The 21,843-nt window shown below is 33.9% G+C and overlaps 5 protein-coding genes and 2 non-coding genes across 7 annotated transcripts; 4 read left to right on the forward strand and 3 right to left on the reverse strand.

Moving 5' to 3' along the window:
* Positions 1-1,443: 1,443 nt before the first annotated feature.
* Positions 1,444-7,950, forward strand: PHYBLDRAFT_152060 (hypothetical protein; the record flags this gene model as incomplete). The annotated part of the gene is made up of 4 exons (XM_018432831.1): positions 1,444-1,680; positions 1,733-2,090; positions 7,048-7,430; positions 7,606-7,950. 4 exons carry the CDS (start codon positions 1,444-1,446, stop codon positions 7,948-7,950), a joined length of 1,323 nt encoding a protein of 440 aa, XP_018284832.1.
* Positions 5,710-5,782, forward strand: PHYBLDRAFT_t268. The gene has a single exon. It is a non-coding gene; the product is annotated as a tRNA-Met (tRNA).
* A 120-nt stretch (positions 7,951-8,070) lies between the features above and the next one.
* PHYBLDRAFT_174819 (hypothetical protein) lies at positions 8,071-9,050 on the reverse strand (the record flags this gene model as incomplete). The annotated part of the gene is made up of 4 exons (XM_018437349.1): positions 8,071-8,306; positions 8,440-8,698; positions 8,791-8,889; positions 9,009-9,050. The coding sequence occupies 4 exons, from the start codon at positions 9,048-9,050 to the stop codon at positions 8,071-8,073; spliced, it is 636 nt and encodes a 211-aa protein (XP_018284833.1).
* Positions 9,051-11,873: 2,823 nt separating this feature from the next.
* Positions 11,874-13,106, forward strand: PHYBLDRAFT_152063 (hypothetical protein; the record flags this gene model as incomplete). Its single annotated transcript, XM_018432832.1, has 4 exons — positions 11,874-11,979; positions 12,057-12,110; positions 12,225-12,239; positions 12,316-13,106. The coding sequence occupies 4 exons, from the start codon at positions 11,874-11,876 to the stop codon at positions 13,104-13,106; spliced, it is 966 nt and encodes a 321-aa protein (XP_018284834.1).
* Positions 13,107-15,749: 2,643 nt separating this feature from the next.
* Positions 15,750-15,821, reverse strand: PHYBLDRAFT_t269. Its single transcript has one exon. It is a non-coding gene; the product is annotated as a tRNA-Ala (tRNA).
* A 3,257-nt stretch (positions 15,822-19,078) lies between these two features.
* On the forward strand, positions 19,079-19,489 carry PHYBLDRAFT_152065 (hypothetical protein; the record flags this gene model as incomplete). Its single annotated transcript, XM_018432833.1, has 1 exon — positions 19,079-19,489. The coding sequence occupies one exon, from the start codon at positions 19,079-19,081 to the stop codon at positions 19,487-19,489; it is 411 nt and encodes a 136-aa protein (XP_018284835.1).
* An 823-nt stretch (positions 19,490-20,312) lies between these two features.
* Positions 20,313-21,611, reverse strand: PHYBLDRAFT_174822 (hypothetical protein; the record flags this gene model as incomplete). Its single annotated transcript, XM_018437350.1, has 5 exons — positions 20,313-20,468; positions 20,577-20,762; positions 20,828-20,947; positions 20,972-21,133; positions 21,189-21,611. 5 exons carry the CDS (start codon positions 21,609-21,611, stop codon positions 20,313-20,315), a joined length of 1,047 nt encoding a protein of 348 aa, XP_018284836.1.
* Positions 21,612-21,843: the final 232 nt, after the last annotated feature.

A 21,843-nucleotide genomic window follows, 5' to 3' on the forward strand; every position in this document is an offset into this window, starting at 1 on the left:
ATCGTTACAGAACCAGGAACATTGTGTGGCGTGAATCCATTAACAGACAACAAAATTGCAATGTCATCTTTTCCGGAAAACAGATGTTTTGCTTGCTGGTAAACCTGGCCATCAAACACATCGGTTTTACTTCCATCCGAGCTTGACTCATGATTATGGCAGTAATGCATATCTGCTCTTGTATCCTCGTTGGCTAATGCAAGAGCAAGTTGTCTCGCCAATGGAAGCTGTATCATTGTGGCAGTAGCAACCAGATCACCACCCTCGGTTTCTCCACGTCTTGTTTTGTACTGGCTTTGTCTACAGTTGGAGCACTCAGTCTGGGATAGACTGGTAAAGAGCATACATCCCCTCTGACAGATATCATGGACTGTCTCTTCAACACCAGAGAAACGCTTCAAAAGCTTTTTGCCGAGATGAGGAGTACATGCTCTGTATGTAATACAAGTCGACGTTTCCAAAATGCTGTTGAAATGCTTGACTATCATTTCATGGGCGTTGCAGGAGATACCAAAATCCTTAATGATCTTGAGAAACTCAAGGTTCTTTGCGTCGTCTTTGTCAGGGGTAGGTGCAGGCTGACTGAAGTCAAAAACCAAAGGAGATATTTCGTTTTCAATGATATCCATGTCGTTGCCAAGTTCCGCATCATACTTTAACAAGGCAGATAATAATTAGCATTATATAATAAGACATGTATATCTATATATATATATATCTTACCATAGACGCATCATTATCATCAGTACTAAAGATATTCATAATTGGATCATTGTTATCTTCACTGTTGAGTGTATCCATGATCTGATCTTTGATTGCATCAGCACGTTCTCTGCTTGTTTATGAAGGTAACAATATAATTAATTACACTTTCTAATAGTATGTATGTGATTTGTAGATTTACTCGATAGTGTCATTTGAGACAGTGTTCAAAACAACACTGACTTGTCCAGGAACAAGCATGGTCTGTGAAGTCTGGATATCATTGTGTCTTCTATGACGGTTCTTAAAGCATTGAGCTCTACAACTCTTGGCTTTTTTTAAATTGGTGTGGCGCTCTTTGCATTGATTGCATTGGTAACTATCAAGGATTGAATTTGAAGACATTTTTTAGGTTGGAAATAAACACTTAAGAATAAAGGTATGAATATTGATAATTCCTTTTAAATAATATGCCTTTATACTTAATAGCGTTGAGATTTGTATAGACTTAATGACTACAAGTAGGCAATGACATAGATGGTACAAATATAAACTCAGGAACAGAAGCTAAAACATTGCATAATAGCTGTTATTAGAACTACAGTAGCCCAATAATAATATTGGCTGGACCAATGGGTTAAACTCATTTATATGAAACTAATAATAGACAATAGAAAATTTTTTCAGCCTTTATCTTTCTTTCACAACAATCCTTTTTCTCAGGTAAGCCAAACTCTCAACATGAATAACACAGATAACAATTCCATCTCTTTGCTACACGCCATGTACAATGAGATACTATCTTTGAAGGCAGGCCAAGAAAAGGCCAAATTTGAAATGAAGGCACAGATCGAAGAGTTGAAGCTCAAAATGAAGACGAGCATTGAAGATTTGAATTTGGAGATTACTGCTCTCCAGAGCCAACTGGAGAATAGAAACATTTCCAACCAACACACTTTGCCTTCTGTCTCTGCCATTGTAAGACAAAAAATAAAACGAGTTGAATATATATTAATATGTCATTTAATAGTCTAGTGCTAATACCATCCGCAAACCGGTGAGCATATTCCGTGAAATAACTTTAAAGCATATCTTCAAGATGATAAGTGAAGACCTTGGCATTGAAGTAACAAGTAACGAAAAGGCCACACTCGATATGTGTACAAAGCTTATATGTGATGATATGGCTGCCCATCCTTCAGTGATTGCTCTTGGTCCTAATCCTAGCTGGGGGTCTATACCAGTAGCACTTAAGAAAGAAATGTGTGCCAGGCACGCAAATATAATGAAGGATTCTGGTATAGACTTCACTAGATGTCTTGGAAACTGGGCATCAACTGCAAGAGTTGCACATCTCTGGAGGGACCGCCATAAAATATTACAGTCTTGTAAGTAATCCAGTGTAGTGGAATTGAATAGGATATTTTACTATGAAAACCTAGAATATTAAATAGCAAATAGCCAATAAAATGTATCTATAGATTTTTTTATGCTTTAACAACCAATAAAATAAACAATATTATTTATTTTTCTGTCATAATAACCAGTAAAATGAACAATATGATTTTTTTCTGTCATAACAACCAATAAAAATGATTAATAAAAATAATCTTCTATTGTAATAACCAATAAAAATTTGTATTTATTAAAATGATCAAACATTTACATGTATATTATCCAATAAAAAACTGTTTTCATAAAAGTAACATTAAAAAAAATTACTAGTGTCCAATAGAATTCCTTTCTAAGCTAAAATATTAAAGTAATAAATGACATTTAAGAGAGTACCCAATAAAAGTAATCGATTATATAATATACTTTATACAATAAAGAATGAAACGCTGTCCAATAGAAGAGCCAACAAAGGAGAATCAGAAAGCGGAGATCTGTAATATGTATTTAAACTCCAGGGGGGCAAAGTGGATATTTGGCAAAAAACCGCCACAAAGCCGCCCTGTCAAACCGCCATAAGGCAGCCATAAAACCCCACTTTTTTTTCCCGTAGTGAGATAAAACTTGATAAGATAATCATAAATAAAAATATAAAGAATAACTTTATAAATATTTCATCATGAAAAAAGAATAGATAGAGTTATAATATATAACTACAAAATAAGAAAAATATTGGAAAAAATATGTTAAAAATAAAGAGAAAAACTGTTTAGTTAACAATTTTGGTAAAGTAGTATTTGAAAAGAAGTGTTACATTTAGTGTACAGAAATAAAAATAAAAAAGGGAGAAAACAATTTTAGAAAAAATAAATGGGAAAAGATTTTAATATTCAGAAAATCAGTTTTTGAAAAAGGCAATTTTATGAAAATAAAAGAAAGAAACTAAAATTTTGAAAAAAAAATTAAAAATAGGTTTTTAAAAGAATATCTGGACTTAGTAAAATACTGGTATTTGGACTATGGTACACATAATTACTACACTATGTGTAAAGATAATGATGCATATTGAGTTATGGTGTGTGGTGCAACTGGTCAGAAATATAATATATATTATATATATAGTTATATTCTTGTGATTTTGCTTAGGATAATCCAACAAGAAAAATTTAGATAATGAATGGGACTTCAAATAGATAGAAACAGATAGATGGACAACAGACAGATAGACATACGAACAAACAGACAGATAGACACATGGACAAACAGACAGGTAGACAAACAGACAAACAGACAAATGGACAAATGGACAAATGGACAAGCAGACAAACCGTGAGACAGTACTTGTAGATTCTAACAGTGTGCAATTTAGTATTTCTTGCACAACAATAGCTCAAGCTCAGTAACAATGTTTAAAAGAAATATATAGGAAAACTGAATGAATTTTATTGCGATAAAAATATTTCTCTTATATACTAATTGATAACTGTGTTCAAGATGACAATCTAGATATATTTTATGCTAAATGATAATTATTCAGAGCTGTATACAGATTTTTGAGCATAATTACAAAATGAAATAATAAAAAATAATAAAAAATAATAAAAAATAAAGATAATCAAACTATTAAAAAATATATACTCTTGAGAAGTATACTAAAGAAGTAATATCAAGAAGGGTGAAGAAACAAATACAATGCAAAGGGAAGCAAGCTAAAAACAAAATAAAAATCAAAGAAAAAAGACAGAGAGAGAAAATAAATCCAAGAAATCAGATTCTGTTATGTCCAGAAATGATGTCACAACTTTGCACTATCTATAACTTAATAGTCTATCTATAAGTTAACATTACATCAGACAAATATACTTTTTTGAGTGATGCTGAAATAATTATTAACACTTATATCAATTGTTATGTGTGGTACTTATATTTGTGATAAATGTTGACAGGTGATATTATTATGATTTTTGAGATTTGAATGGGTTTGTAGATGTGAAATAACCTTTCTTTTCCACAAGAGAGAAAAAGACAAACTCAAAAGAGAATGTAGAATTAAAGAAAATAAAGTCAATAAGAGAGAAATAAGAGAAAAACAGTACTATTGATCAATCTCAATAGACTTGACTCAATATACTTAGATAATCAAACAAGTAAAATATCAACAGCATTAAATATTAAAAGAACTTGTTGTCAGAAAATAAGACAAAGAAAAATCAATGTTTATTAAATGCAAATATTGAGATATTCATAGTTTTTCAATTGACTTGTTGAATAATTAAATAAATAAAACTATTGAAAAATATAATAAAAAGTTGTATAATTGATGATGTATTAAATATTATTTGTTCTTTAGTATCATTAAATACAAATAAAATAAAATAATTATTAAGTCATAATCATAAAAATAATTATACTTGTAAGAAAATATAATAAAAGTAATGTTAATTTTAAGTTGATTTGTTTAGTTAAATATAGGGAAAAAATAAGATATAATATGTGGTTGCATAAAGTTCTTGTTGATAGGAAAATGCTTTTTTGTTATACTTTTTGGTGTTTTTGCTCTACAAATAAAAAAATTGCTTTCTATTTAGTCTTGGCCACCATCAAAAAATAAAAAAATAATAGAATATAATTTTCTAGAATTACAAAGAATTCTGCAATGACACTGCACTGCCAGACAACCAAAATCTTGTAAAGTGCAGACTATAATTTAAACACTCCATGTCAAAGCTGACGCGTGATGTGTTAGGTTTGTTGTAAATTGTAATGGATCACTTAGTAAATAAAATACTATGATAATAGAATAGAACAGAAGATGGATACAGCAAAAGGCGGCAAGCAGCAATAGTTGACAGGTAAGAAAAGAGAGAACAATCAATAGAATTATTGTTAAAATTAAGAGGGAGAGAAAGGTATATGAAAAGAGAATAACAAAACAGTAAAGTAATAACCAACGAGGAGACCAAAACCGACAAATAACCTTCCTAAAACCAAGGAACTAATATGTTATGTCATAAGATAGTATAGATCACAAAGAGAAGAAAACAAGAAAAAGATACTGAAACTGAATTTAATGATTTATTGAGTTGAGTTTGCTTCTCTTTTTATAGTTGACAAGATTTTAAGTTGATAATAGAAGTTTGGAAAAATAAAGATAGTAAAAATAGAATAATAAATAATCAATATGGCAAGGATAAAATATATGAATAAAAATACGGTAAAAAATATAATAATAAAGGTACTGATGTTGCGCGGAGATGTTGACAGAATGAATTATGTGCATTGTAAAAGAGGAATGTTAATAGCATGGATGACCATGACTTCGAATGAGTACAATGTAGACAAATATGTTAACAAGGGAAAAGGAAAAAGTATTGTGTATAGAAGGAACAGGGAATGGAAATGAGATTTTTTCTGTGCACGGAAAAATTCTCCTCTTACCACCGAGGGCACAGCATCACATCAACAAACCGTTGACGTCTGCCTCTCATAACCGGGACAACACGTCACGACAAACCGCCGGACAAACTCACCGAGCAGACTGACCTTCCAGTACCGGACACCACGACATAGTCAAATATTGAACTTATTTACTAAACACGTAATTTAGCAGCTTCTGCTTCCTTAGCGCAGTTGGCAGCGCGTTAGTCTCATAATCTGAAGGTCGCCAGTTCGATCCTGGCAGGGAGCATTTACTTTTTTCTATGGGTTTGTCGTTTCCGATCTGGGTTGGTCTTTCTTTTACTATAACAAAGTCAAAAGATCAAACCTACTTGGGATCAGTGAGTATATATAAAATCAAAGAGAGAATAAAAGATACTTTTTATTGATATAAATTAAATTGTCTTATATAGTTTTCTAAACTAATACTATGCATTATCTACAATAGTTATTATATTATATTTAAATATATGGAGTGTCATTGTACTGTAGTTAATTACCATCAGATTTTATGGATTCCTTAAAATAATATTCAACACTACTGTCATTCCTGATATATGCTATCTTCCAGTTCACTGTAAACATAGCCAAATTGGTCAAGCTTTAATAATACAGGAGTAAGCAAATAAGAGAGAGAATAAAAGATGATTTTTATTATTTGATTTGGGTTATCTTATATAGTTTTTGAAATGATTATTCATATTTAGCTGTCAGGAACTGATCTGGAGAGAGATAAGGACAGAGAAAACAGAGAGAGAAATATAGATAGATTCCTTTATTAAAGAAGTTGTTTACTTGATCTTTCTATGATCAAGCTCTACGAGTATTTATACAAATATTTATGTCTGCTAATTGTGAGGGATAATTATGTGATTGGTGCTATGAGTGTTTTCTCTAAGGAAATGAATACATTGATTTGATTGATTTAATAACAATATGGTCAGAAGGGATTCTGATTGATCCAATGACTGAGACTGATTGGATGTTCCTTACATTGGCTACACTCAAGTAGTATCTAGTAATATTACAAATTATTATAAGCTGATTACAAATTTCTAAAATTACAAACTGATGAATAATAGAGTGGGTGTTGTGTTGTGGTAAAATCGAATCAAATTGCCATAATGCCCAAATAAGAAAATCGGGATATGAAAATTTTGAAGCATTTTAAACACCAGAAAATGGAGGGAAATTGTGGCAAAATGAGCCCAATTTGCCACAATTTTTTATAGATGCCATATATACATAGCATTCAATGTTTACCAGCACAAACAAATAGATATGCAGTTTTTTATATATATTTTCAACAATTAAGCAAAATACTTCAAGTATATATATAAGATATACTTACGTACACACTTTTTACTTTATTTGTCTTTTCACTCAAATACTTTTTGGTCTTTTCCCTTATTTTCTTAAAAATGCGTACAATAAAAATGAAGCAAACAGCACAACCCACTAACAGCCAGAGCAAGTGCGTGTGATCTGCAACTGTGTCAGAATTCAATGGTTCAGACGTTGATGTATCATCAAGCAGTTCTGCAGAGAAGGCTTCACGAAAGGTTCAAAAAGGCAAAGAGAAAGTCTCGACTAGTGAACGAGAACAGTGGGACATGGCTAGAGAGATTGCACTAATGCAATTGATCTACAATTGTTGCCCTTTTACCAATGATCATGGCGACAAGTCCTTGGCATGGGATGAGGTTACAGCCAATGTAAACAGTGTTGAGCACACTCATCTGCACCCACTTACAGCAAAGGGTGTCAGAGCAAGAAAGAATTTGCTGTTCAAGAAGTTGAATCTGGTTGTCAACAAAGACAATGAGAGATCCTTATCTGTGTCCAACCCACACATTCCAGAGAAACTCTTAAGACTGATATATGATGTATACACAGCCGTATGTTTAAGCAGCCATAAACGCAAAAAAAACAGTTAAGCTAATTGATTATTTCTCTCTTATAGATTATGGATTATCAAGAGTTGAAGGCTGCCAAAGACAAGGCAACCAAAATAAAAGAAAAAGAAAAAAAGACTATAACAAAAAAATAATGGCCATTGCAACATATGGCCAGGAAAACTTAAGCGGTAATGACGACAGCTCTGACTCTGACTCTGACTCTGACTCTGACGTCTCTCATGACAGGAAAAATCCCCAATCTTCAAGCATGGCCAACAAGTCTGCGAGTCTTTTGAAGCAACAGTTAGACATTCTTCAACAACAACAGCACACCAACAATCTTGTACTGGAGGAGTTAAAGAAAACAAGTCAGTCAAATGCAGTTCTTGCTGAATCAAATCAGACAATTGCTGATTCAAATAAGGCCATTGCCAAATCTAATTCAACTCTTGCTAAATCTCTTTTGACAATTGCTGACTCTATTTCTGCCTTTGTTGAATCTTATAAAAATAACAAGTAAATATATAATACATTTACTCTATTTTCAAGTTTACAAGTATTTGAATTGTTTTATTGCTTATCAGGAACAGTGATGGTTTCTACTAAATTTGATGCATTGTTCAAAATAGTTTTGTAGTTATCAATAGTGTCCTGGTTGGCGTTCATACATAAGACCTTTGATATAATCATGGATATTTGGCGGCTGAAGCTTAAAAAGTTTAGAGCCTGCTGAGTCATTAATACACATATGAGAGTTCTTGAAAAGAGTTGACAGGATGTATATTGTTGCTGGCTTTGTGTTTGCAAATATCTTCATTCCATAGTTGTACTTGCAGAATTTAAATAACTGCGACACCTTTCCAAATTCTATCTCAACTTGAATTCTGATTTTTCTCATTGATTTTTTGATTTTTTTTCAGCTCTAAGCATATAAGCAACAATATCATATTACGATTGTTAAACAAAAGACAATTTTACAGGATGTATGTCTTTTTTTCCAATATCTTACTATCATTGTTGGCTTCACTTAAAGGAAAAGATTTGTAAACTTTATCTGATTTAGGGTAAGCCATATCTCCATATACTATATATTCGAATGGAACATTGTTATCCTTGGAAATATGATCAAGATGCGCAATTAGACGATCTAATGTTTTTGACTTGTCAAATATTCTAGCATCATGAGTAGATTCAATGAACGAACCAACCAAGCTGCTAGTAATATCATCGGGTATTGCAATAGTCTGGTACTTAATACAATGTATATGCTACTCAATAAAAAAAGTTGTTATTATACAATCAAGCAAAGAATTAGTGTTATGAAATAATTCACTAGTCATTTTCAAAATCCAATAATTACCTTCCAGCTGTTATAAACCAGTTTCTGATCTTTGTAAGAACTTGGACAGGAAGCTTTTTGCATAGTGCCATCCACAAAGCCAACAACATTTGGGAAGGTCTTTCCTAAAACAGTTTATGTCATTAGTAAAGTCCCATTATATCAGTAAGTAGAGCAATAAAAGAAATACATGATAATAATATTACTTTTTTTGTGTATAGCTTTTGCAAACCACTTACAGTTTTCAGAAGAAAACTAGTGAGTGTCAAACTCGAGTTCATTTTTGAATTTATTTAGCAACAATTCAGTAAACTTGTTCACTATTAAACCTAGTGTCTTGGCAGACATGCCCCATACACTTTCCATTATAGTATATTTTTGTAGGAAAGTATACCGGTACAAAATCAAAGTGAAAGCAAATTCTCTTTCAACACGGACAGTGTAACTTTTGCTACATTTAAATTCTAAATATAAAGGCAGGTTCATTGTATCACACATTGTCTTGATCTAATATAAATAAAAAAGTTAGCTATTAATAATATTACCGCAACAAAAGCTGTTTATCAACATGTATATTACTTCAGATAGAGTAAATCTAAACTCTTTCTTGCATGTATCATCACTTAGTGTCTCTAAATCAATTCTTGCAAGCTTTTTTTTTCTTGTTTCTTTGTTTAGAACAATTAGCTTTAACATCAAGCATACAGGCAATTCCAGCAGCAATCTTACGGGGACGTCATTTTCAGGATGGGGCACTACTTTTTTTTGCCGGACTAATTCGTTGTGACTACTTGTCCAAGGTCCGAGGTATTTTCTCCAATCCTTCAGGGCAAAACGATGTGTCCTGAAATTCTCAGCTCAATATTTAAATATAAAACCTTCTTTTCTATTCTATACTCATCTCGTAAGAGCTACTAATCAATTGCACTTAAAAATATTATTTTTTTCTCGGAGATAGTAAAGAGATTAATTTGCTCATTGCAGATTAGCAATTAGAAATCATGATGTTAATAAGTATTCTCTAGAAATCACTTCAATATGAATCCTATCAATAAAGAAATCCGCTTTTTCAATGGAAAGGAACATTATCCTGTCCAACAACCTCTTCCTGTCTCACCAGTTAATGGTTACAGTGACATGACAATGACAATTTCAAAGATGCAGGAATATGCACTTGCCAACAATTTTGCACTTATAACTAGAGATAGTAAACCAACTCGAGTGTATTTGAAGTGTGCCAAGGGTGGTCATTATAAGAACACACGGAATATTGAAGACAGTGAATGCAAGAGAATTCCGTCTAGTAGAAAGACTGGATGCCCCTATCTCTTGAAAATATCATACAAGAAGGCCACTAAAGAATATCTTTTTTTGAAAGCCACCAATGAGATTGAAGACTACCACAATCACCCTCTTGATAATGACTGCCTGGAATCTACCTTGAAAGGTTGTTTGTCAAAGGTTACTGTCGATGATGCTAGGGAAATCATGAAGCTTGTTGAGACCAAAACCAAGACTCGTGAGATCCAAAAGGCAATCAATGAAGAGGACAATGTCAGCCACAAGTTGTATGTGAATGACATTAACAATATCAAGGCTGCTTTTGCTCGTGCTACTGCTTCCACTTCTCAGGATGCAGGTACTGAACTTGTTAAAACCATGGAAGCTAAGGGATATCTTGTATGCTATGACGCCAGCAAATATGGATCTCTTGAAAGAGTATTTTTCTCACACCCAAAGATGCTAGAAAGAGCCCGTCGCTTTCCAGAAGTCATGGCCGTTGATGCCACCTACTCAACCAATAATTTGGAAATGCCTCTTGTATGCGTGGAAGGTGTCCATAACCTCGGGGGAGACACTCTTAAATCGTTTCCCATTGCCATCGCCTGGGTTTCGAATGAGAAACAGACAACCTACGTTTGGTTCCTTGAGCAGCTCAAGGCACTTGTTTTTGAGAATAAGAAAAGCAGTTCTCTATTTGTAACAGACAAATGTATGGCCTTAATGAATGCACTTGACATTGTATTCCCAAAAAATGTCAAATTGCTATGCTACTGGCATATGTTGAATAGCGTTGAGATAGCTTTTGCTGGAAAACTCAAGTCAGTTGCAGAGAAAGAGGTCCTTATGGAGTATGTGAACTCCATGATTCACAGCAGTACCAGAAGGGATTTCGAGGTTGCGTTGATGAAGTTCAATGCAGTATCTTCTGGTTGTGAAGTAGACGAAGGAGGGTCCAAGATAGATGTATTGGTTTACTTTGCCAAAAGATGAATAAAGTGCCAGGAGAAGTGGGCAGGATACCTGACCAGTCAGCAAATGCATTTTGGGTGTACAACTATCTGGAGAGTCAAGAGCGCACACCAAGCTTTGAAAAGAGGGATATCAGTAATTTCGTCTTTTGGGCTTGCATTTGAAGCTGTCAACTCCTATGTAGACAAGCTCAAAAGAGACTTCAATGCTATAAAAATCAGGGAATCGACAACTGTTGATGTCTTGGTTGGCTGCAACAAGCAGCTTTCTAGACTTTTTATGAAAGTCTCTAAGAGAGCATTGCTTGTTATTGATCAAGAACTTCGCTTGATCAATAGAGACAATGAATTTTGTTATTGCAAAAACAGGTTTGAGTTCGGCTTGCCCTGCAGACACTTGCTGCCAGCTGGAAGGGAGCTCACCCTTGATGATGTTCCTGAAAGATGGATCATAAACTCTGTTCTAAAAGAGACATCTTTTGAGGAAAGTTGTACAGCACACATAATTGCCGAGAGGCCAGAAGAGTGGATACAAGAGATTGTAAAGCTTGAGACTCTTTTCCGCTCTTGTGAGGGCAGCCAGCAAGTGGCCAACCTCCTTCAAAAGATCAAGAAGGTTACTTCTGAATTCGAAGGCAAAACTGGGCACCCTTCGATTAACTTTCAAGCCCCAGAAAAAATTAAATATCCTGGCAAAAGAAAGGGTGGTGCACGTCCCAAATACCTTCCCAAAGACTTTGGTCGGGCAAACTAGAGGAAGATCAGTGTTTCGTCTGATCATGTAAGATAAAAAAAATATAACATAACAAAGTACTAATATGTATCTTGAAATACTAGGCCGGCCTTAAGACAATGGTTAGGTTAAGAGCTAGAACAAGAGATGGAAAGCCTGCAGCTACACAAAAAACGAAAAACAACAAAAAACAAAACAAAAGCAAAAAAGAGCCTCTTGACCTAAGTAAGATGCTTTTTTATTTTACATATAATTGAGTTTATGAAAAAGAATCTTGTCATATATTTACATACATTTTTTAGTTGATGCTACCAAAAACAAAATAAAACAAATTAAAAAAGAGCCTCTTGACCCAGGTAATATGTGCTTTTATTTTATAGTGTAATTGAATTCATGAAAAGGAATCTAACCTTATACTAATATGCTTTTTAGTCAATGCCACCAAAAACAAAACAAAAAAATAAAACAAGAGCCTCTCGACCCAGGTAATATTCTTTCTCATTTTTCAGTGTAATTGAATCCATAAAGAGAAATATTGTTGTATACTTATATGCTCTTTAGTCGATGCCACAAAAGAAATAGGGTTTAAAAGATCCGCTACGGCTCAAGAAGATTACCAATATGACTATCGCACCTCTGTTGGCAAGAGGGTTAAATTTCAGCCTGGTTTTCCTGTCTCTCATGAGATAGTTGATGACGTTAAGAGTGGGTTTAACCCTACTTCTGATGGATGGTGTGGTTTTTGGGCCCTTGCCCATTTGATCTATAAAGATCAAGAAAAATTCTCTCTTGTGAAAAGAGATATGCTTGCTACCCTTCCAAAATACAGCAGCATTTACGCCAGCACGTTTGGAACTGATGTCAAGCAATTAGAAGACATTATAAAGCATGGTTCTGATCTCTGCATCACCAACTCCAACTCCAACTCCAACTCCAACTTCATCCCAGTGTGTTTAGATGCCAGTATGTGGTTTAGCACACCTGACTGTGCTCAACTAGCTGCGGACACCTATAAGCAACCAGTCTGTGTCTACTCAGACAACCCCAACACCCCTTCCATATTGTTCCTTCCCTTCACCCTTCCCAAAAACATATCCAAACATCAACAACCTCTGATTTTCAATCATGTTAACAATAACCACTGGACAACAGTACACCTCTCCCGCAATATCTCAAGGAAATGGCTAACCATTCCTGAGTTATTCTTTTTGGGTTGTGTCAGAAACCAGATTCCTGACAACTTTGATACTTACTGGAACAAGTTTAAAGAGTTCAATAAGTATGATTGTAGAAATGCGATGTTCTCTTTTCTTTCTGATCAAGAGGAACATGTTGATTTCACTATAACATAATCTTTTTTTCTTCTTTTTTTCTTTTATTTTTATTATATTTTTCTTTATACTTCATTAGCTGGACAACTTATTATTTATATGCTCATTTACTCTTATATTTTATTAGCTAGACAATCTTTTTTTTTATCTTTATAAATCTTATCAATCTGTTTCTTTGTGTCAACATAAGCTATCTATCACTTGTGGGTTAAATGACTCTCCGCTCTGTTTTTTCATAGAAATCATTCGTGGGAAGTACTTTACCCTATGAGTTACACATATATCCAGCGAATTAAAAAGTATAAATGTTGGGTGGTGTTACACAGATAGAGCCAAACTATCTTCGAATATGTCATATTATGCATTTGCATCTATTTATTTCATCAATTCAAGTCTTGGCTCTCTATAACTTTGGATCCAAGTAGTGTATAGATATATGTATGGGTTCTAGGATTTTTAGTTGAATTGAAAAGGTCGATCATGAGAAAACTAACGTAATATCTCAAAAATTTGCTTTTTTTCAATAAAATAAAATATTGTATTTGCTTGTAGAATCACTTTTTTCTCATTTGTTTTCTATGAAACTTTTACTGGATTCATATGTTATTTGAATATATGCAATTAAAAACTTTTTTTGGTCTTATATGAATATTTTTTATTTTTTTGTATTTTTGATAAAATATCTCATATACATGTTGTAAGGAAATGATAGAAAGAGTTTTTACACAAGAAATAAAAATAAAAAATAAAAAATAAAAACATGAATTTTGTAAATATATATTTGCTTAACTTCTATGCAAACTTTCTTAGGCATAAAAGGCTTCATTACCTTTATATCCATTATGAAAGTTTTTGAAAAAAATACAAATTATATGGATTATAATCTTTTCCACTTAAATCACACAAAATGAAAACATATGATTTATGTCTCAAGTTAAATCGTGAAAATATGACTCATTAGCAGTCACAGATATGTGATTTGTTGACGGGAGCCAAATAAATCTTATATCTTACAAATACTCAATTTTAGTTACCATTTTTGTATAATAAGTTGATTCTATTTTTGCTTCTTTGTCTTATAATATTATATCATAATTATAGTAAGAAGTAAACTTATTAGTATTTAACTATTAATTATGACTCTAAGTAGCTGCCACTTTATCTAATATATATTTTTTTAATGTAAACTACATTTATTCTACAATTATTAGATATACTTTTTAATATATGCAAAATTAATTAATACTATATGTATTCTCAGACATTTTTGCGACTTTGTTTTTCTTTTCTGAAGAAGATTTAGCAGTTTTTATTAGTATTTATCTTAAATAAGTATTAACAAAAGGTAATGTTTATTACATTAAAGGATATTATAAGCCTAATAAAGTATTTAGTAAAGAAATTTCAAATTTTATAAGGTATTTTTTCAATAGGCAAGATATGAAAAGTCATGACTTTTGGGGGACAACGTTTCCAGGGTAGGGCACAATATTTTCTATTAGGATATAATGTCTTGAAGTAACATGTTAGATAGTTTTTTATTATTCTATATATATATCAGTTAATTTATTACATATAGTATAAAACTTTAAATATAGAATTATATATATAAAACAATGCTTTTATATTTAGTCAAAGCTATTTTTTTATATGAGATTTTTTATTATCATTTTGCCCAAAAACAGGTCGTGCCTCCTAAAGAAGAAGAGGTATATGCCTGGAGACAGTTTGATGAATGCACAAAGTTTGGGAGCAATTTAGTGAACTAATACACATGAGTGGAGAAGGAAAAGACATAATTACATAGAGGAAAGAAGCATAGAAAAAGCTATTATCCTATCTTGTATAAAAGTATCTTTATTATGATAAGTATGAATCCTTAGGGACCAGATATAATTATTTGATACCGGACAGCAAGTCACAATTTGTGGTCTGGTAAAATCAAAACAACGTTTCCCATCAAAAAGGTAGTGCCCCATCCTGAAAATGTTGTCCCCCTAATATTAGCGCAATTCCAACAAGTGCTCCAACAAGCATTTTTAGATAGCTTATATGGTGTATTACATGTGTGAATGTGTATAAACAAGAAAGAAAGAAATATAATTTTGTGGAAATTAAAAAAAATCTGCAGCAATTTGAAAGTAGAGTGCCCATAGGCTGAAATACAAAAATTTAAATCAAGTGATAAGATTTTGACAAATATAGCAGTAGGCACTTTGCCACAACACAACACCCACTCTAATCATTCTAATTCCTGCTTCTTTTGTAATAACAAGTCACTATAACTTGTATCACAAAAATTAAGCATGATACTTGTCGGACATTATTTTGATGAATCCGTAAAATCTGAAGATAGTTAACCGCAGTACTTCTTTATGCGCAGTAATATCTTCCTGAGCATTAACCGCAGTATAATGACTATTTCTTTAATTAAATATAAATAATAACTACTGCGGATAATGCGCAGTATTAGTTTAGAAAACTATATAAGACAATTCAATTCATATCAATAAAAAGTATCTTTGATCCTCTCTTTGATTTTACGTATACTCCTTGATCCCCAGTGGGTTTGACCTTTTGACTTTGTTATAGTAAAAGGAAGACCAACCCAGATCAGGAACGGCACACTACTCCGCTAAAAAATTCCAGATCGAGAATGAAAAATGGAGACGCCGGGGTTCGAACCCGGGGCCTTTCGCATGCAAAGCGAATATGATACCACTACATCACATCCCCATTTCATGACTAACATAAGTGTTGTAAAATTTTCAAGCATTAATTAAAAACGTATATTTGTTTGCTGTGACGTCAACTTATGGACAGACTACACACCTACTGAGCTTTCTCCTAAATATGAAAATTTCTTGTCAAAACCAAATTTTCTATTGGCTTAGAGTATGAATTGAGATTAAACATGACAAGCTTCAGATTTGGAGGAGCAAAATAATGAGATATATGCCAAAAAAGGATTAAACGTATTTTTTGAGCCACTTAATTGAAATTCAGACAGAGAAAAACTTTAAAATGGGAGGAGAAAAATGGATAGCTCTGAAAGAGAAGATTTTATTGGACAAAATTTTTTTCTGTTGAGAAAAATGCATTTTTTTGACAAGTCATTTTGCAATCAATATTGGAAATATTTACTAATATTCACCAGAACATGCTAAACTTTGAAACGTTAAGAACACTAGAAAAACATATGGGAATTACCATATACAAAGTTAAATTATAACAATAGAAAATCTGGGGTATTTTTTCATCTCAGCTTTTTTTGTGTGTTCAAGATAAAAACACTGTTTTCCGGTTTTCTATTGGCTTGGATACAACAGACAAAAATATTATTTATTATTATTATTATAAAGACATAACAATTCATTATAAAAACATAGTAGATTTAGTAAACGTTGTACTTGTTTTCTTTTTCTCTTAATACTTCAAAGTAAAAATAAATAAACATTATATCCACAATTCCTGAACTCTACAACGAAAAGTGTTATTGTGCTGGATGTAGTCAGAACAATCTCGGCTATAGTTTTGTTGCCAGAAGAACTGCTCAACGTCATAACAAAAGGGCAAGACTAAATGCCATAAGATGTGAAAGGGGTACAATATTTGAATTTATTTAATTGTATTGTAATCCATGAAATAACATATTGTAATAGACATATCTACCCAAAGAAATATGATGGAGGTCGATGATGAACGTAAGGTTTATTTAATTCAGATACTGTTAGATATTAACCAAGTGTTATATTCTAAATGTAACTATCTTAACCCATCAACCCGGAGCCCTGGAAGAATTGTACACTCAGACAAACTCATCTGTTTGGGAAAGAGCTTCAATGTCTGACACTGAAGACGTTTCCGTTACTAATGACATGATCAGCAATGGCGACAATGATGACAGTGGAAGCAACAGCAATGAAATCAGTGAAGACGAAAGCAAAGATGATGTTATTGAGCTCGACAACAATGAATTGAATAGTGAAGGTCAGTTAGTGTTAAAAATTTTAAAAAAAGCATTATTTTTTTTTATAATAGACTTTTTTGCCACCCCCGATATGCCCCAGAACCCAGTGCACAGGTTCATTGCTAATTTTGTGGTGATGTTTGCTTCCCGCTATGTAGTTGACAAGGGCGCTGTTGTCTTGATCGAGTTCATCAACAAGCTTTTGACAATTTACGAGCAGGATTTCCAACTGCCCTTGAGCCTTCCTAGTCTTCAGCACATGACAGGTTTCTCAGCCATGACTAAAGGCATAAAGAAATTTGTTGTGTGTCAGGATTGTCACAAGATGTACAAAGAAAGTACATCTGTCCCGTCTCATTGCGATTTTGTAAAGCTTAGTGCATGCTTGTCTTGCAACTGCCAATTGACGAAAACATCAGCATCGGGTGCTTTGGTGGCCAAGCATTCATACTTGTACCAGTTCGTTGTTAATACTTTACAAATGTTTTTTCTTTGTTCAGGATTCAAGGATAAAATTAGACATTGGAATCATGAGCTGAAGATGGTGGATACAATGTGTGACATATATGACGGTGCCATGTGGAAGGAGCTCAAAGACAAAGATGGTGTGCAATTCACAAAAGATTCGCATTCATTAATGTTGACTCTCAACATCAACTGGTTTCAACCTTTTGATAACGTCACGCACTCGACTGGTGCCATATACCTGGTAGTAAACAATCTGCTTCACAATGAAAGATACAAGCCAGAGAACACACTTCTTATAGGATTGATGCCTGGCCCAAAAGAACCCAAATCTGAAGAGATAAACCATTATCTCCAGCCTATGGTAGATGATCTGATAAGATTGTATGAGGGACTGGCAATCTCAACTTTCGAGTGTCCTAGTGGTGTCTGCGTCTGTGCCGCATTGATGATGGTGGCCTGTGACATCCCGGTAGCAAGAAAGACATGTGGTTTCACCTCGCACAACAGTACATGTGCATATAACAAGTGCAACAGACATTTCCCTTGCTTGGAAAACGGTGTCAATGTTGACTTTCATGGGTTTGACTTCTCTCGGTGGGTGCTTCATGACAGTGTAGAGAACAGATTGCATGCTAAGGAGTGGGAAAGTGCTAGTACCCCCTCAGAAAAGCATCAGCTGCAGGTTGAAAATGGTGTTTGATGGTCGCAGTTGCATTGCCTTGGATACCTAGATCTAGTACGTGGAACGATCATTGATCTCATGCATAATTTATTCCTGGAAACACCAAAAAGATTGATGGATCGTTGGATCAAAGACAAAGACATCCAAGATGGCAATTTTGCAGCAATGCAGAAGACTGCAGAAACAATGATTGTACCTGATGGATATATCTCGTTGAACTCGAAAATAAAAAAGCAATTTTCGTATATGAAGGCAGACAAGTGAAAGTCGTGGGTGCTCATATACTCGCCAGTTCTGTTGAAAGATATTCTTGCAAAAGACAGATTCGAAAACTGGATTAACTTTGTTGATGCATGCTGCCTGTTGATCAAGCCAACAATCACGTCCGATGAAGTCAACACTGCCCATCAGTTTCTTCAAACTTTTTGCACCAGATGTGACGAGCTGTACAACGCTGAAATCCTCACCTGTAATATGCACCTACACCTCCATCTTCGTGATACAATTCGTGATTTTGGACCAGTGTACAGTTATTGGCTATTCGGGTTTGAGCGATTAAACCGGTTGTTAAAAAATTTGAAGACAAACAGGAAAATTGGGTTTGAAGAAACATTTATGAAGAAATTCATTGAAGGTGTATGCAAAGACGATCTTGTCAATAGTCTCCCCCAGAGTACCCGCCAGACATCTGCACTTCCTCTCCTTATCAAACTCATTTATTCCTTTACACCCACTACCATTCCATCCATCCATCAACATACCTTCTGCATATAGTCATTTGTTGAGGCTTCTGAAGATCCAAATGTACTTATAAAAGACAACGAACCTCTCTCTCCTTCCACATTCCCTCTATCATTAAAATCCGCTACCACAATGAGTGACATTCACTATGTTCATCTCTTACAATACTACAAAGTTGCGTACAACAACAAACAATTAGTTCACTTTCAACAAGCCTCAGAATCACCACACTTTGTTGACAATACAATCACACTGTTGAAATACATCAACATCCTTGGGCAGGTCTACAAGAGTAAAGGTGAATCTGGAAGTCGTGGCTCTCTTGTGCAAGCAAAGTTCATTGGAAGTACTGGTGAGCATATCATCACATACACTGGTCAAATACAGTACATTTTCACCCATTCTTTCACTTCTCCACCCTCCTCTTCATCCCTTGCCCCTTTGCTCTGCACCCATTGCCGCCCAACTCAACTCCTTCACAATTCTCAACATACTTTTGCATTTATCAAATGGTACACACTCAAAAACGATTGTTGTAAATGAGTATTGACTACTGCTGTAATTGAGAATAAGTCTGAAGGAAATAATATAAGGCCTCAGCTATTCCAGTCAAAGGTGTCTACCGATTACTTTATTATTTAACACACAGGTTTAGCATGCATGATAGTGATTATATTTCATATGATGATATCACCATAATATGGGATACATCAGTGGATTATTATAAGCATAATTATAACTCATAAACACATTTACTTTTGATGTTAATACTTCATTGGGACTACACACATTTATATAATTAATCATACATTAATTATCCCAAGATCACGTTGCTCTGATTAAGGCTCAGATAGGATCGATTACCTGACCCCAGTCATATAATTTTCCCAATCCAAAACAATATAAATAGCAGTAGTAGTTCAGTGTAGGAACCTGGTCAAACTTTGATAAAAAATCTTTCTCAATAAACAAAACCTACACAAGTTCTCACGAATCTTCGTTCCTAATTTCAAATCTTCAATTCTTCCTCTTAAAAACTTCTTCAACTTCAACCACTACAACAACGATAAATCGCGAGAGTACAAACACATCGAAACCTGCTTTCCAACATTTTCTCCTGACTATTTCCAATGTGTATTGCTAGTGCATAGAATTATGTTAGAAGTAGCAACTGCTGAGCACACAAAACGCAAAAAAGTAAAAAAGATGCTGGTCATTCTTTTGCCAAAAAAACAATACATTTAAAAAATAATAAAATATAACTCCCTTTTTCAAAGGCACAAAGAAAAGAATAATCATAGTGTTTGTATCTGTTGGTATGTTTATCATTGTCAGATGGAGGATGTGGAGGATAAGAAAACAAAATTTATTGAAACTCATCTCTAAAAGCCCAGTGAGGGAGAAGGGACGTCAATCTAGGCGGGACTGCTAAAACAGCATCTCTACTGAAGGACTTCGTCAACATCTGACGCGAATTGAAGTCTATGCGATTGTGCATAAAATCATCAACAACCGCAAGAAACTGATTGTATTAAATACAAATAAGTGATTAATCAAAGTTCTGTTTTATTTAAATCCATAAAAAAAAACAAAAAAACCTATATATAATAATGTAAATAAAAGAATTTACCTCATTGCTTCTCCAACTTGGACGCACTGTACAAATCTCATGCTTGCTCAAGACTCCAGGTATATCGTCTTTAGATTCGCTCTCAGACATCTCTTCTTTTTGTAAGAGTCTGTTGCAGCTCTTATCCATCTTTACATCAATTTCAGCCTTGAATGTATGGTAGGTCAGCTCACAGCAGTCAAAATACTAGTTTAATAAATATATTAATATAAATACATTTAATTTGCAATCAAAATGTACTTCTAACATACATCGGTCTCTTGACCTGCTCTTCTTGACCGAGAATTTGTCTTTTTGCGCGATTCATATAATTCCTTGATTTGGCGTCTCATTCCACAAAAGTTTGTGTATATACAATCGCTAATATTGGCCTGTCAAACACTAGTCCCAACAACCTTTGGAGCCAGGTATGCATGAAGGTCATGCATCAGCTGTCTGTTGGGTGGAAGTCTGTAATCAACATTAACATCCCAACTGCGCTTGCTGTCATTAGCTGCAACTAGTTCCGGCTTATTTGATTTGAAGTTGTGTTCCTTCAACTCTCCTCGGATAAGAGCCTATACTTAGTGTGAGATATTATGTTGATGAACTACTGTACATCTCAACACTTACTAAAACTCTATTGTGATCCTGTTTACTAAGCTCACCAGCGTTTGCACCAGTAAGAACCACTGGACCAACAGAAGAAGCAACAGAAGGAGCAACAGAAGGAGCAACAGAAGGAGCAACAGAAGGAGCAACAGAAGAAGCAACAGAAGGTGTTGTATGCCAATCCAGAGTAGAACCAATGGAAGAAGCTGCGAAAGGGACAGAAGCAGAAGCATGTATAGTATTAGAAGCAATAACTGCAAGAAGTTCTCCAGAGGCATTGGCAATGCTACCAAGTATTTCCAATAAATCTTTGTTGCTCTTGATGACAATGCCAATGTTGGAATCCATAGTCTTGAGGCTTTCCTCCATAGTGATGAGTCTTCTTAAAAGCTCAGCATATTCTGGGGATGAAGCTGGGGCAATTGACTGATGATTGTTGGCCATGGTCTGAAAGCTATTAAATAAAATGTTATACATGAGTTTATTGTTAATTATATTTGTTTTATATATCTATTCATTGTATATATAGAGTGTTATTAACATACAAAAGAAGTTAGATATTAAGCAAAAGAATAAAGTGTAGTTAATGGAAAGATGGTAAAAGTAAAAGCAAGAACCCATTTATTATATTACACTTGTTGCTATAAATACTCAGGATTTCTTTAATATGCGTATC

Source organism: Phycomyces blakesleeanus (genome assembly GCF_001638985.1).
Source record: "Phycomyces blakesleeanus NRRL 1555(-) unplaced genomic scaffold PHYBLscaffold_33, whole genome shotgun sequence".
NCBI classification, from domain to species: Eukaryota; Fungi; Mucoromycota; class Mucoromycetes; order Mucorales; family Phycomycetaceae; genus Phycomyces; species Phycomyces blakesleeanus.